A 15,147-nucleotide genomic window follows, 5' to 3' on the forward strand; every position below is an offset into this window, starting at 1 on the left:
TTTATTTGTTGTTTGTTTTCTCCCTCGTTCCTACTTCCTCCTTCTTTTTAAACTTCTTACATTTCCCAGCTTGCACAGGTGAGGCCTCATGTCGCTCAGTACAACACAATGAAGCACCTCTGGGGCACCTGGGTGGCTCAGTTGGTTAAGCAACTGCCTTCAGCTCAGGGCATGATCCTGGGGTCTGGGATGGAGCCCCACATCGGGCTTCTTGCTCGGTGGGGAGTCTGCTTCTCCCTCTCCCTCTGCTGCTCTCTCTCATTCTCCATTATCATTGCTTCTTTTAAGTGCTGAGTAACTTCTTGATTCTGCCTCCTTTTGGACTTTCTCCAGTGACTTTGAACAGGCAATCTTTACATTTTGTGGTTCTGGAGGCTGTAAGTCAGCTGAGGGCCTCCTCCTGGGTCACAGACTTCTTATTGTGTCCTCCAGGGCAGAAGGTGTGTGTATGTATTTCTGAGCGTGTATATCAAACATTTTTGTGGTGAAAAACTCGAAATAATTCATTCTCATCGTTTATGTTTCTGTGGGTTGATGGGGCTCAGCTAGACAGTCTGTTCTTGGGGTCTCATGCAATTGCAGTTAGACAGTGGCTGGGTCTGGAATCATCTGAATCCATCCAAGATGGCACACTGACATGGCTGGTAATTGATGCTGGGAGCAGGGCTGGGCTGTTAACCAGAGTGACTGCACACATATGGCCTCTCCATTTAACTTGGTCTTCATATAGCATGAACTCAGCATGGTGGCCAAGTTCCAAGAGTGAGTGTTACGGCACAGAGGAAGTGGATGGAGGATAGAGGAAGCGGAAGTTGCCAGTCTCTTAAGGCCTGGGCTCAGAAGCCAACACGAGGTCATTTCATCTATAGCACCATATCCTATTGGCCTTAGCAGTCAGAGAGCCCAACGACCCAACTTCAAGGGGAGGGGACATAGGGATGGACCCCATCTCTCAGTGAAAGTGTCAGAGGATTGGTGGCTGTTTTTAATCTATCACTTACAGTTATATTTTCATATTAAAATTTAACAAGTACCCCTGGAACTAATTCTATTCTTTCTTTACCTATAATATTGAACAGATTTGACCAGTTCTGTGTACAGTGAAATGTTTGTTGGCCCAGATGAGTTTGACTTCTTTCAAATTGGAGCTGATACTGAAATAACATTCTGCTTCAAAGAATTAAAGGTGAACAAAAATTTGTATCAAAATTTCGCTGGTAGTTTTTAAAATAAAGATTTCAACTATTTTTCTTCTTTTTCTCTTTCAGGGAATGCTGACATTTTCAGAAGCTACACATGCTCCTATAGCCATTCATTTTGATTTTCCTGGGAAGTAAGTCCTTGGGAAATTTCCTCCCTCCCTCCCTCCCTTCTTTTCTTCCTTCCTTTCTTCCTTTTGTTATATATCAATAATAAAACCCTTTGGATCACTTTGAAATTAATTCACACCTCAAGAATTCCTTAACTTTGCTAGCAACACTTACCAAACTAAAATTTGAAGGATGCCATACATGGCATTTTTAAATTGGTAATGGAAAAAGATATATTCTGCAGAGTGAAAACATTTATAAATTTGACATGGTGAAATTAATTGCCTAATTAGAAAATTAATTAGACATGGCTTAAACAAGTCTAATTTCTATGAAACCATGATATTTCATATGGTATTTCAGAACTAAAATTCCAGAGACTGGGTTAGATGAGCTTTTTGAAATCAGATCTGATGATGTCGAAGGACCATGTCAATTTGTGAAAAGACAAATAAGACTTCTACTTCTACTGTCTCTTTTTACTTCTGAAGTGTCATTTTCTAATTTTCCTAATGTCCATCAGAAAACATGTATGATGCTTGCTCTGACTTTGCCTTTTTTTAGACCTATGGCTTTAAGTATCGATGATATGTTATTGGAAGCTAACTTTATTTTGGCTACATTAGCTGATGAGCCAAGTAGAGCATCTTCTCCACCATCACTGTGTCTTTCACAAAAACAAAAAAGGTAAGACCAATGTTTTAACATCTTTGCTGGTTGGGAAAAAGCCATTGCAATCTTATTCTGAAATAATTCATTGGCATTTCATTTAGGAAACAATCGAGGAGTAAAACGTTAGATCAGAAATATTGACTGAATCAGAAAGAGCTACAGTAGGAGCTAACTAGTGAGAAATAGCACCAATCATGCACTAGACATCTGTTTTTTCTCTTCTGATCAGAATTTAACAGGACTGTCTGATTTATCTTTGTTCTTACCCAAACCTCATTTCCAGTCTTGGCAGTTGTTTTTTAGGAGGGATACAGTGTTGAGGTTCATGGGTAAGTTTCTGTTCACTGCCTAGAACTCTTCTTTCTTGGACATGGGGACAGCCTTTGTTTTTCTTTCTTTTTTTTCTTTTGTCTCCATAACTTTTTTTTTTTTTTTTTTGGTGCAGGGTGCTTCACTGTAAAAGTTAACTTAAAACTACTATGGGAAATTTGGAAAATAGAGAAAAGTACAAAGAAGATAAATTGCACCACCTGGAGATAGCCACTGTTAACATTTGGCTCACTGTTTTTTCTTTTAGACTTTTTATTTTGCATAAGATGTTTTAAAATAAGATCAGGCTCATGGAGGATATGCAGTTTTCTATCCTCTTTGTCCCCCACAAAGTATATTGTGAACAGGTTCCAATATCACTGATTATGACTTGGAAATATGATTTTTAATGACTGTATAGAATTTTATCATGCAGATGTATAGTAATTTGACTTTTTTTCTAACTCAGGCCCTGTTACTATATCACAAGTTTGTCTCATGCACACTGGGTTGCTTTACTGAAGAATTTGAATCTGTAGAGAAAATTTCTAAATAATCATATATATAAATTTTAGCTTTCTTTTTTAAAATTTTTTTATTTAAATTCTAGTTAGTTAACATACAGTGCAATATTGGTTTCAGGAGTAGAATTTAGTGATTCATCACTTACATACAACACCCAATGCTCATCATAACTGAATGCCCACATTCTGAATGCCCACCACCCATCTAGCCCATCCTCCACACACCTCCCTCCATCAACCCTCAGTTTGGTCTCTATCGTTAAGTCTCATGGTTTGGGCAGAAGACATGAACAGACATTTCTGCAAAGAAGACATCCAAATGGCCAACGGACACATGAAAAAGTGCTCAACATCACTCGGCATTAGGGAAATCCAAATCAAAACCTCCATGAGATACCACCTCACACCCGTCAGCGTGGCTAGAATTAACAAGTCAGGAAACGACAGATGTTGGCGGGGATGTGGAGAAAGGGGAACCGTCCTACACTGTTGGTGGGAATGCAAGCTGGTGCAGCCACTCTGGAAAACAGTATGGAGGTTCCTCAAACAGTTGAAAATAGAGCTGCACTACCACCCAGCAATTGCACTATTGGGTGTTTACCCCAAAGATACAAATATAGTGATCCAAAGGGGCACCTGCACCCTGATGTTTATAGCAGCAATGTCCACAATAGCCAAACTGTGGAAAGACCCAGATGTCCATCGACAGATGAATGGATAAAGAAGAGGTGGTAAGGGGAGTAGGGGGATGGGTTAGCCCGGTGGTGGGTATTAAGGAGGGCATGTATTGAATGGAGCACTGGGTGTTATACACAAACAATGAATCATGAAACACTACATCAAAAACTAATGATGTAATGTATGGTGGCTAACATAACATAATAAAATTAAATTAAAAAAAAAAGATGGGAGTCTCGGTGATGGACATTGGGGAGGATATGTGTTGTGGTGAGTGCTGTGTGTTGTGTAAGACTGATGAATCACAGACCTGTACCCCTGAAACAAATAATACATTATATGTTAATAATAATAAAAAAAGTCTCTTACGGTTTGTTTCCTTCTCTCTCTCTCTCTCTCTTTTATTCCTCTCCCTCCCATATGAGCTTCTGTTTTGTTTCTTAAATTCCACATAAGAGTGAAATCATATGGCATTTGTCTTTCTCTGACTGACTTATTTTGCTTAGTATAATACATGCTACGTAATACACCTTATTAGAGTGTCCACATTGTTGCAAATGGCAGGATTTCATTCTTTTTTTTTAAGATTTTTAAAATTAATTTATTTGACAGAGAGAGACACATCAAGAGAGGGAACACAAGCAGGGGGAGTGGGAGAGGGAAAAGCAGGCTTCCCGCTGAGCAGGGAGCCCGACGCGGGGCTCGATCCCAGGACCCTGGGATCATGACCTGAGCCAAAGGCAGACGCCTAACAACTGAGCCATCCAGGCACCCCGGCAGGATTTCATTCTTTTTGATGGCTGAGTAATATTCCATATATATATATATCATATCTTCTTTATCCATTCATCAGTCGATGGACATTTGGGCTCTTTTCATAGTTTGGCTATCGTTGATAATGCTGCTATAAACATAGGGGTGCATGTATCCCTTCAAATCTGTATTTTTGTATCCTTGAGTAAATACCTAGTAGGGTAATTACTGGATAGTAGGGTAGGTAGTTCTATTTTTAACTTTTTGAGGTAAATTTTAAACTTTCAACAATCAGTTCTATGTTGTTTCAATATATTCTCTAAACTAGTGTTATCACTGTCATCCCATATTGCTTCATTAGTTATATAAAAATATACATTTGCAGGCTAACAGCTCATTCATTTAATCCCTTAATACCTCAGGTCTGATCTGATGTGTTCAACAAACAACAATTCAAAGACTGGCAAAAATGCAACCAGCAAGGCCCCAGGATGTATCTTGAGAAAAGCAGCACCCAAAAGGCTTTATCCTAATGAGACTCAAACAGACATCCCTGCATTGGAAAACTGTGGCAGCCCTATAATGAAAAGAGTGAATGAAGACATTAGTGAAGTGCCAGAAAGCAGTGTCAGCAACACGGAGGAGGGGCCAGGGTCTTCATATCTAAGGCAGGTAAAGGGAAAACATTGAGACATGACAACGTCTCAGTCAAGATTTCTCATCATCTGTCTCCCTTTGCAGTCTCCCTGCCCAGGTCCACCCCAATGTCCCGAAAATAGTTTCCTTACTTTTTGATAGGAGAGTGGTGAAACCAGTCTGACTTACAGACTGTCAGTACAAAAGAGTTTAAATTGCTCATTGAGCAACAAAATATATTCAAGTGCATATCTGGGTCACTTGTATTAAAGAATAAATTATGATTGCTTACAGGATAATCTTTGAATACAAATAATACGCTAAAGGCATATAATTTACTTTCTAAGATAAGTGTCCTCATTTTATTCTTCAAATTGGGTTGGGAAATCCTTTACTCATCATAGTACAAATTAAATTTCATCCCAACAAGTATCACCAATTATTTCATAGTGGAGTCCCAGTTAATAACCTATTATATTACCAACATTTTACTAGTTGGATGATAAGCTTTACAGAATGCCATTGTGTTAAACCTTATGATATCTATTGAACTGAAGATAAATATGATTTATTAGAAACTGAAGTATCTCAAATAAATAATTCCCAATTTAATATGTTTACATTAATGGTTTATTCAAGCTTGTTTTACTATTGCTATTATTATTGGTTTAGAAATATGAGTTTCCTAACAAATTTGAAGGGAGAAATAATATTTCTAAAAGTCACTATCTTACACTGTATAAAAGACTTTTAGAGCAGTAAAATTGGGTAGTAAACTCCATTCATTATTCAGTTTGATACTGTGTTTATTGAATACCTATTATATGCCTAGCAGTTATAGCAATTTTCTCTTGTATATTACTAAGTTGGCCATAAGGTGAAAACTGAAATTTGTCTTTCATTATACAGAAGCATTTTCCCCTTCTGTTTTTTTGGTCACACATATTGTGCTTACTTTTTCAAAGGTAACAATACAAAAACATTTTCTGGCCACTTCACTTCCCTGAAATTCACTAAGATTGCCCATTTCCTCACTAGGGAAAGTGACATTTATAAAGGACTGTAAAGAACTGTAAGCTCCATGAGCATCGTTACAGGACTCTTCTTCAAATTTCCCATCATGTCACTTATATTCTAAAAACAACCGCCACCCAGGAGCCCCAACACAGTCCTATTTTAAATGGTATTATTTGCCTTAATGTGGCAAAGTCCTGCAAAACTGAAATTACAATATGATTGTTATTTAGACCCTTATCATCTTCCACCCAAACTATTGTGAGCCTTCCCATTGGCTTCCATGCCTCCATTCCCGTCCACTCTGGTTCTCCAGTGTACCAGAAGATTTTGTCCAAACCTTACATTTACAGTGAAGTACAGAGGTTTAGAGCACTGGCTCCAGATTTAGAATTCCTAGGTTTACATCCCTGTTTGCCACTTACTAGTTGTGTGACTTGGACAAGTTACTCCTCTTTTGCCTTGGTTTTATTATCAGTAAAAAGGGGATAATAATAGTACTACCCATTAAATAGAACTGTGGGAATTAATTGAACTAATATATGGAGCTGGCACATGGCTAATGCTCATTAAATGTTAGTTACTGTTATACATCACTCTCCTGTCTTCAAAACTCTTGGATCATTCCCTTTGTCCCATAGGATTACAACTAAACTCCTTGGAATGGCTTTCAGGGACTGTCCCTGGGGTATTTATTATGCTCTTCACTAGGCCTCCCCCTTTCCTCCTTCCTGCTCCCATACAAAACATACTCTATGCCGGGAATGGCAGATAGGTTTCCTCTTTAGTAACATCACCAGTCATTTGGTTGGGCAAACTAAGTTGAGTGTGACTAAAGCTATATCTATAGTTGATTTGCAGCATTTGCCATGCACACGGGAGGGCCATCACCTGGGAACCAGACTCAAGCTATAGCCGTTATGGTGCTAGTAACATTCTGATAATAATATGGCCCATTATTATTTGCTTGTTTGTTTTTAACTTTCCATTTTAAAATAATTTCACTTTTAAAAAGTTGCAAAAATTGGGGCACCTGGGCTGCTCAGTCGGTTAAGCATTTTCCTTCAGCTTAGGTCATGATCCCAGGGTCCTGGGATCAAGCCCTGTGTCAGGCTCCCTGCTCATTGGGGAGTCTGCTTCTCCCTACCCCTGCTTGTGCTCGGGCGTGAGCTCTCTCTCTCTCTCTCAAATAAATAAATAAATTCTTGAAAAAAAGTTGCAAAAATAGTACAAAGAATTCCTACATACCCTTCTCCCAGACTCTCCAAATGTTAACATTTATGTAATAGTACAATTCTCATTTCACCAGAGAAAAATCAGAAAATACCAATAAGAGATTATCAGAGATAATCACTACAAACACTTCTATTATTACTGTTAGGGCTTTTTCTATGCATATTATATACACACATGCTTGCACACGTGCACATCATATTTTTTAAAATTTTGAAATAAATTCAGACTCACTTGCAGAAGTAGTATAAAGAATTCCCATATACTGTTCACCCAGATTCCCTAAATATTAACAGCGTCTCCTTTAGTCTGGAACATTTTCTAAATGTTGTTTTATCTTTCTTTACCTTGACACTTTAGTAGAATGTCCCTGTATTTGAATTTTTCTGATTTCGTCATGATTAAATTTCAGCTGTGCATTTTTAGTAAGAATGAAACAGAACAATGCTGTGTTCTTCTCACACATTTTATCTGGAAACCCATGATGGAGATTTGTCTTCTTGGTGATCCTAATTTTATCATATAGTTAAGGTTATCTGCCACATTTCTCCACGGTAAAGTTACTGTTTTCTGTTAGTAATCGAAAGTGGTTTGGTGGGAGATACTTTGAAACTAAGTAAATATCCTGTTTCTCATCATACTTTTTGCCTACTAATTTTAGCATCCATTGATGCTTTTTTGTCTAAAATAGTTATTACTATGATACTTGAGAAATGGTAATTTTTCTATTATCAGATGAAATTCTGCTTTAATAACTTTCCTTCTCTCCATTTATTTATTCAATTATTTATGTGACAAAATACTCTTGAATATTAATTTTATTTTGGGGGTTATAATCCATTACTATCATTTATACTGGGAGCCTCTGTCTCTTTGGCATATCTCCAGCATTTTTTGAGTACTTCCTTACTTTCTGGAAACTTAAAGTGTTCTAGGCTTACCTTGTATTTCCCAACTCCAACCCAAATGGAATCAGTCTTTTCTCCCAAGAGTCCTGGTTCCTTTGATCAGAGATGGTAGACAGAAACAACTTCTGGATGGTAGGTGTGCTCTTTTGTACTGGGATCTCCTTGCTTCTAGGCCCTCTCAGCAGACAAAGCTAGGAAACATACTCATTTATAGACACATACACACATATTGATCAATTTTTATATCTATTTGTATACATACATACTTATGTACATTAAAACCCATAAATTCATACTGATACCTCCAGTTCCAGTCCAACACCACAGGGTTCATACTGGCCTCCCCCATTTATTTATTTTTTAATTATTTTTTTAAAAAGATTTTATTTGGGCACCTGGGTGGCTCAGATGGATAAGCGTCTGCCTTTAGCTCAGGTCATGATCCCAGGGTCCTGGGATTGAGTCCCGCATCGGGGTCCCTGCTCAGTGCAGAGCCTGCTTCTCCCTCTCCCTCTGCCATTCCCTCTGCTTGTGCTCTTCTGTCTATCTCTCTGTCAAATAAATAAATAAAATCTTTAAAAAAAAAGATTTTATTTATTTATTTGAGAGAGAGAACATGAGCAGGGGGGAGGGTGAGAGGGAGAGGGAGAAGCAGACTCCCTGCTGAGCAGGGAGCCCAACGCAGGGCTCCATCCCAGGACCCTGGGATCATGACCTGAGCTGAAGGCAGATGCTTCACCGACTGAGCCCCCTGGGCGCCCCTCCCCTGTTTCTTTAAAACTCCTTTGTCTGACAGTGAGAAACTTGGCTGTTGTTATCCACAACATGTTTACTTACTGTTCAATCTGAGAACACATAGTTTCAGAATTGCCAATCCATACCCCTGGAAGAAATGAATCTGCTAACAGAAGTACAATATTTGTGAATATTATTTTGTCTTCAGCTATTAAGTATATATTCAAAATACTGTTTCTCAGGGCAGCTCATTGGTGCATTCAGTTAAGCATCCAACTCTTGGTTTCAGCTTGGGTCATAATCTCATGGTCGGGAGATCAAGCCCCACATCAGGCTCCATGCTCAGCACAGAGGGTGCTTGACATTCTCTCTCCCTCTGCCCCTCCTTCTGTGCACGCTCTCTGAAGTGAATAAATAAATCTTTAAAAAAAATACTGTTCTTCAAAGTTACTTAGGTTAGTTTTTTTCCCTTATTCATATTTCAGTATGGTTATATTAATCATCTTTAATGCAGGTAGCTTTGTTTGCTCCCATTTCAGTTCTTCCCAAATCCTTGTTGATTTTGGTCTTTGAGTGCTGACCTATGAACAGCACTGGAAGTCAGAACTATAAAAGGGTGTATGCAGAGCAGTGTCACTCCTTCCCTTCTTTGCACCCTTTGTAGAGAATAAATCTCAATTTTTATCATTTATGTTTCTTTTTGCACAAATGAGCAGATACATACATATTTTATTTCTTTTTCTGTAAATATTATTTTCCACTTTGCTTTTTGCATCTAGCAGTATGTACTAGAAATCACTCCATATCACTTTATTTTTCCCCTCAATAACTGCGTAGTATTTCATGTGTGATATACCATAGTTAATTCAACTATTCTCTTATATGTGGGCATTTAGATCCCTCCCCCTTATATTTTGCAATTTCAAAGCTGCAGTCAATAACCTTTTACACATGTAAAGGTTTTCATATTGTCTGAAGTCTACAAGACAAATTCCTGAAAGTGTGTTGCTGGTTTAAAAGTGCATATGTAAAAAAGAAAAAAAAGTGCATCTGTAGTTTTGTTAGATGCTGCCAGATTCTTCTCAGAAAGGTTGTACCAGTTTGCACTCCCTCCTGCAACAGAGGAGAGGGCCTATTTTCTGCAGCCTGCAAACAGCATGTATGTCATACTGATAGTTGAGAAATGGTACCTCGGTGTTGCTTTAATTTGCATTTCTCTAATTGTGAGGTTGAACATCTTTTCATGTGTTTAAAAACTTTAGTAATTTTGGGGTGCCTGGGTGGCTCAGTCGGTTGGACATCTGACTCTGTTTCAGCTCAGGTTCTGATCTCATGGCTTGTATGACTGAGCACCAAGTTGAACTCTGTACTCAGCGGGAGTCTGCCCCTTTACCCTCTTGTGCGGGCTTTCTCTCTCAAATAAATATTTAAAAACTTTTATAATTTTTGTGAATTGATTATCTCTTCCCATTTTTCTATTTTTTGTCCTTCAAATTTTAAGAGCTTTATATATATATAAGGCTATTAGCCATTTATTTATTTGTGATATATGGTGTAAATATTTTCAGTTTATCAGTGGTCAAATTTTTAAGGTTTTTTTCTCATGCAAAAAATTTTTCATTTTATATAGTCAAACTTACCTACCTTTAAAAAAAATCATCTTTGGATTTTGAGTCATTAATTAGAAAGAAAGCCTTTCCCCATGTGGAGGTTAAAAGAGAAACTCACCCATGTTTCCCTTCTAGAACTTGTATGGTTTCATCTTTTTTTTTTTTTAGAGGGAGTACATGAGCGGTGGTGGTGGGTGAGGTTCAGGAGTAGGGGAGGGGCAGAAGAAGAGGGAGAATGAATCCCAAGCAGTTTCCCCGCCCACCGCAGAGCCCAACACAGGGCTTTGTCTCACAACCCTGAGATCATGACCTGAGCTGAAATCAAGATTTGGATGCTTAACTGACAGAGCCACCCAGGCGCTCCTGATTTCATCTTTTTAGATTTACACCTGAACTATTTGGAGTTTCTTGTGTGTGGTGTGAGGTAGGGGTTCAATTTTATCTTTTTCAAAATGGCTACCCAGCCATCCCAGAACCACTTCTTAAAGGTCTACCTTTGCCTTAGTGATTTGAGGTGCTCTCTTTGTCACATAATACACTTATGTATGTTTTAGGGTCTATTTCTTTTTTTTTTTTTTAATATATTTCCATGGTTGAGTAACATGGGTTAAAATTTTTTTTTAAATATTTTATTTATTTATTCATGAGAGACAGAGGAGGAGAGAGAGAGAGGGAGAGAGAGAAGCAGAGGGAGAAGCAGGCTTCCAAGGAGCAGGGAGCCTGATGCGGGACTCGATCCCAGGACCCTGGGATCATGACCTGAGCCGAAGGCAGACGCTTAACCATCTGAGCCACCCAGGCGCCCAGGGTCTATTTCTTGACTTCCTTTTCTATTCTGCTGATCTGTTCGTTTGTCAGAACCACATTTTTCATTACAGAGGCTTCAGAGTATGTCTGAATGTTCAGTAGTCGGTATCCCTTTGTAGATTTTGTCAGTTTTTCCTGGCTATTCCTGAATGTTGAACTTTAGTATCAATTTATCTAGCTCCATAAAAGTCTGTTGTCATTTTTTTATTGGGATTTCCTTAAATTTGTTAGCTTGGGGAAAAATGACATGTTTATCATGTTGAGTCATTCTGTCCCAAAACAGGCAATGCATTTCCATTTGTTGGTCTACTTTTATGTCTTTCAGGGGTGTTTTAAAATTTTCCTCATATAGGTTCTATGAATTTATTAAGTTTATTCATAAGTAATTAACCTTTTATGTTGCTATTGCAAATGGAGTTTCCTCTACCATTATATTCTCCAACTGCCTATTGTATGTATATGAAGGCTGTTGTTTTCTTGTGTTAATTTTTTTAAAGATTTTATTTATTTATTTGACAGAGAGAGACACAGCGAGAGAGGGAACACAAGCAGGAGGAGTGGGAGAGGGAGAAGCAGGCTTCCCACCAAGCAGGGAGCCCAGTGCTCCCAGGACCCTGGGATCATGACCTGAGCCGAAGGCAGACGCTTAACGACTGAGCCACCCAGGGACCCCTCTTGTGTTAATTTTATATACTATTATCTTGCTGAATTATTTTGTTAACATTAGTTTTAGCATTGATTCTCTCAGATTTTCCAGACATACTATCTATCATCTTTATAGATAGTTTTACTTCCTCTTTAATGCCTTCAACTGATCTTTTTTGTTCAGCTGCATTAGCTTATAATCTCTAGTACAATGTTGAGTAGCAGTGGAGAGAGTGGACATCCTTGCTTAGTTCCTAATTTTGGTGGTAAGGTTTAGCACACACTTTTGTGTTCTACTTTTACTCATGCTATTGTTCCTACAGCCTGGGATGATAGTAATTCTTTCTTTTCCACCTTTCAAACTCCTACCCATCCTTCAAGGCCTGGCTCAAATGATACTTCTCATTTTGAAGTCTTCCCATTCTACTCAAAGCACTTGTGCATCATATTCACTGTCACTGTCACATAATAATTTAACATACATGTTTGTTAGTCTACTGGGTAGACTGTGAGTTCATCAAGGACAAGCCTGAGTCTTACTCATCTCTGTATCCTAGTGCATAGCCAATGGCTGGCACACTTTCAGTACTGGTTTGGGATAGCCTAGGGAAGTTTTTAAAAATCCTTTCAAGTCATATCACAAAATTCCAAAATGAAATCAATTTTTTTTAAGATTTTATTTATTTATTTGACAGAGAGAGACACAGCAAGAGAGGGAACACAAGCAAGGGGAGTGGGAGAGGGAGAAGCAGGCTTCCCGCTGAGCAAGTAGCCTGATGCGGGGCTCAATCCCAGGACCCTGGGACCATGACCTGAGCTGAAGGCAAACGCTTAACGCCTGAGCCACCCAGGCACCCCAATGAAGTCAATTTTAATTCACTGTATTTAAAATAATATATGGTAGTATATTGCTTTGGGAAAGGGGATTTTCAAAATTAAATTATGACAGAGTATTACTATGTTGTAAACAATGACAGGTGTTTTTTTTCCATTGTGGATTTCAATAAGTTTAAACAAGAAGGTATACACAGTTCTTGGAGCACCAAAATGGGGGAAATATGTATATTATTTAAAAAGAGGGGCGCCTGGGTGGCTCAGTCATTAAGCGTCTGCCTTCCGCTCAGGTCATGATCCCAGGGTCCTGGGATCGAGCCCCACATCAGGGTCCCTGCTCAGTGGGAAGCCTGCTTCTCCCTCTCCCACTCCCCCTGCTTGTGTTTCTTCTCTCGCTGTGTCTCTCTCTGTCTCTGTCAAATAAATAAATAAAAATCTTAAAAAAAAAAATCAAAGCCAGTCGTATTATTTTCCTATTAATGCTAGAACAAATAACCACAAATTTAGAGCTTCAAAACACCAGTTTATTGTCTTAAGGTTCTGGAGGTCTGAAGTCCAAAATGGGTCTTACTGGGCTAAAATCTAGGTGTCGGCAGGCGTGTGTTCCTTTCTGGAGACTCTAGAAAGAAAACAATCTGTTTTCTTGCCTTTCCCAGTTTCTTGAGGTCACCTGCATTCTTTGGTTTGTGGTTCCCTCCCATCTTCAAAACCAGCAGTGGGAGCACCTGGGTGGCTCAGTCGGTTAAACATCTGCCTTTGGCTTAGGTCATGATTCCAGGGTCCTGGAATCGAGCCCTGCGTTGGGCTCCTGCTCAGTGGGGAGCCTGCTTCTCCCTCTCCCCCTGTCTCTTTCCCCTGCTCATGCTCTCTCAAATAAATAAAATCTTTAAAAGAAGTTTAATAAAATTATGAGATGTATTCATAAAATTAAAAAGAAAAACCCAGCAATGACTGGCCGAGTCTTTTTCACATCACTTTACTATGACCTTTTTTCTTCCTCTCCCTCCTTCACATTTAAGGATCCTTGTAATTCCATTGGGCCCACCTGGATGGTCCAAGTCAGCTGATTAGCAACTTAAATTCCATCTACTATCTTTAATTTCCCTCTTCCACATGATGTAACATATTTACAGTTCTTGGGATTAAGATGTGTACACCTTTGGGGGGGCATTCTGTCTATCACAGCTAATTTGGGTGTTCCATCTGAAGCAAGAATTCCGCAGCTGCTGTCAGACTGCCACTATGCAGAGGGCATCTTCACCTTCTGATTTGTGAGGATGAGCCAAGAACAAGGCTCATTCATTTATTCATTCATGCAACTATCATGCAATTCCCACAAGTATCTGTCAAGGGTCATGTGTCTTAGATGTAGGAAATACAATGGAGAGCAAAATAAACAAGGAAGTTTCCTTTTTTAAAAAAAGACTTTATCCATTTATTTGACAGAGACACAGCGAGAGAGGGAACACAAGCAGGGGAAGAGGGAGAAGTAGGCTTCCCGCGGAGCAGGAAGCCCGATGCGGGGCTCGATCCCAGGACCCTGGGATCATGACCTGAGCTGAACGCAGCCGCCCAACCAACTGAGCCACTCAGGCACCCCAACAAGAAAGATTCTTAAACTTGATTATAGACTAGGGGGGAGATACACATTAAGTAGTCACATGACATGCTAATTAAAAAAAAACTGTGATAAGTTCAATTAAGGAAAAGTTCAGGATGCTTTGAGAGGACTTAAGATGTGATTGACCTAATCTAGGTCAGAAAGCCTTCTCCTTGAAACTGGTGTTTGGGCTGAGCTAGAAAGGTTAAAGTAGTGTAGTTGGGTGAATGTATGGCATGTGCAAAGGCCATGTGATGGAGTGTGGTGGTTTTAAGGAAGTGAAGGCTGGCCAATGTGATCAGAGAGCAGATAGCCAAGGGTAAACAATGGCACAGGGTGAAGTTAGAACAGTTGTTGAGTACCAGATGCCTGAAGAGTCCTAGAAGCCATGTTTGTTCTCTGTAGTTAAGAGTCTGGTTTTTGTTTTTTGTTTTTTTTGTCTTTTGATTTTGAGAGAGAGAGAACAAGTGGGGCAGAGAGAAGCAGAGGGAGAGGGAGAAGCAGACTCCCCACTAAGCAGGGAGCCCAATGTGGGGCTTGATCCCAGGACCCTGGGATCATGACCTCAGCCAAAGGCAGACGCTTAACCAACTGAGCCACCCAGATACCCCGAGTCTGTTATTTGTTTCTCTCTCTCCCTTATTTTTCTCCTGTTTTGTTTCTTAAATTCCACGAGTGAAATCATACGGTATTTCTTTCTCTGACTTCACTAAGCTTTATAGTCTCTAGATCTATCCATGTTGTTGCAAATAGCAAGATTCATTCTTTGTTATGGCCGAATAATACTCCACTATATATATACATACATCTTCTTTATCCATTTATCTATTGATGGACACTTGAGCTGCTTCCGTATTTTGGCTATTGTAAATATAATGC

The 15,147-nt window shown here is 39.1% G+C and overlaps 1 protein-coding gene across 5 annotated transcripts in view; it reads left to right on the forward strand.

The window, feature by feature from the left end:
- Window positions 1–15,147, forward strand: part of RAD9B (RAD9 checkpoint clamp component B) — a 46,200-nt gene that overhangs the window by 19,464 nt on the left and 11,589 nt on the right. For 4 of the 5 annotated variants that reach the window (XM_035724010.1, XM_027576939.1, XM_027576941.1 and 1 more), the window contains 4 exons: window positions 1,080–1,186; window positions 1,269–1,333; window positions 1,875–1,997; window positions 4,669–4,918. In XM_035724010.1, the coding sequence (XP_035579903.1) occupies window positions 1,080–1,186; window positions 1,269–1,333; window positions 1,875–1,997; window positions 4,669–4,918 (545 nt within the window). The remainder of the gene's footprint in view (window positions 1–1,079; window positions 1,187–1,268; window positions 1,334–1,874; window positions 1,998–4,668; window positions 4,919–15,147) is intronic. The other variant, XM_027576940.1, reaches the window with a different exon arrangement.

This window comes from Zalophus californianus, chromosome 14 (assembly GCF_009762305.2).
Source record: "Zalophus californianus isolate mZalCal1 chromosome 14, mZalCal1.pri.v2, whole genome shotgun sequence".
NCBI classification, from domain to species: Eukaryota; Metazoa; Chordata; class Mammalia; order Carnivora; family Otariidae; genus Zalophus; species Zalophus californianus.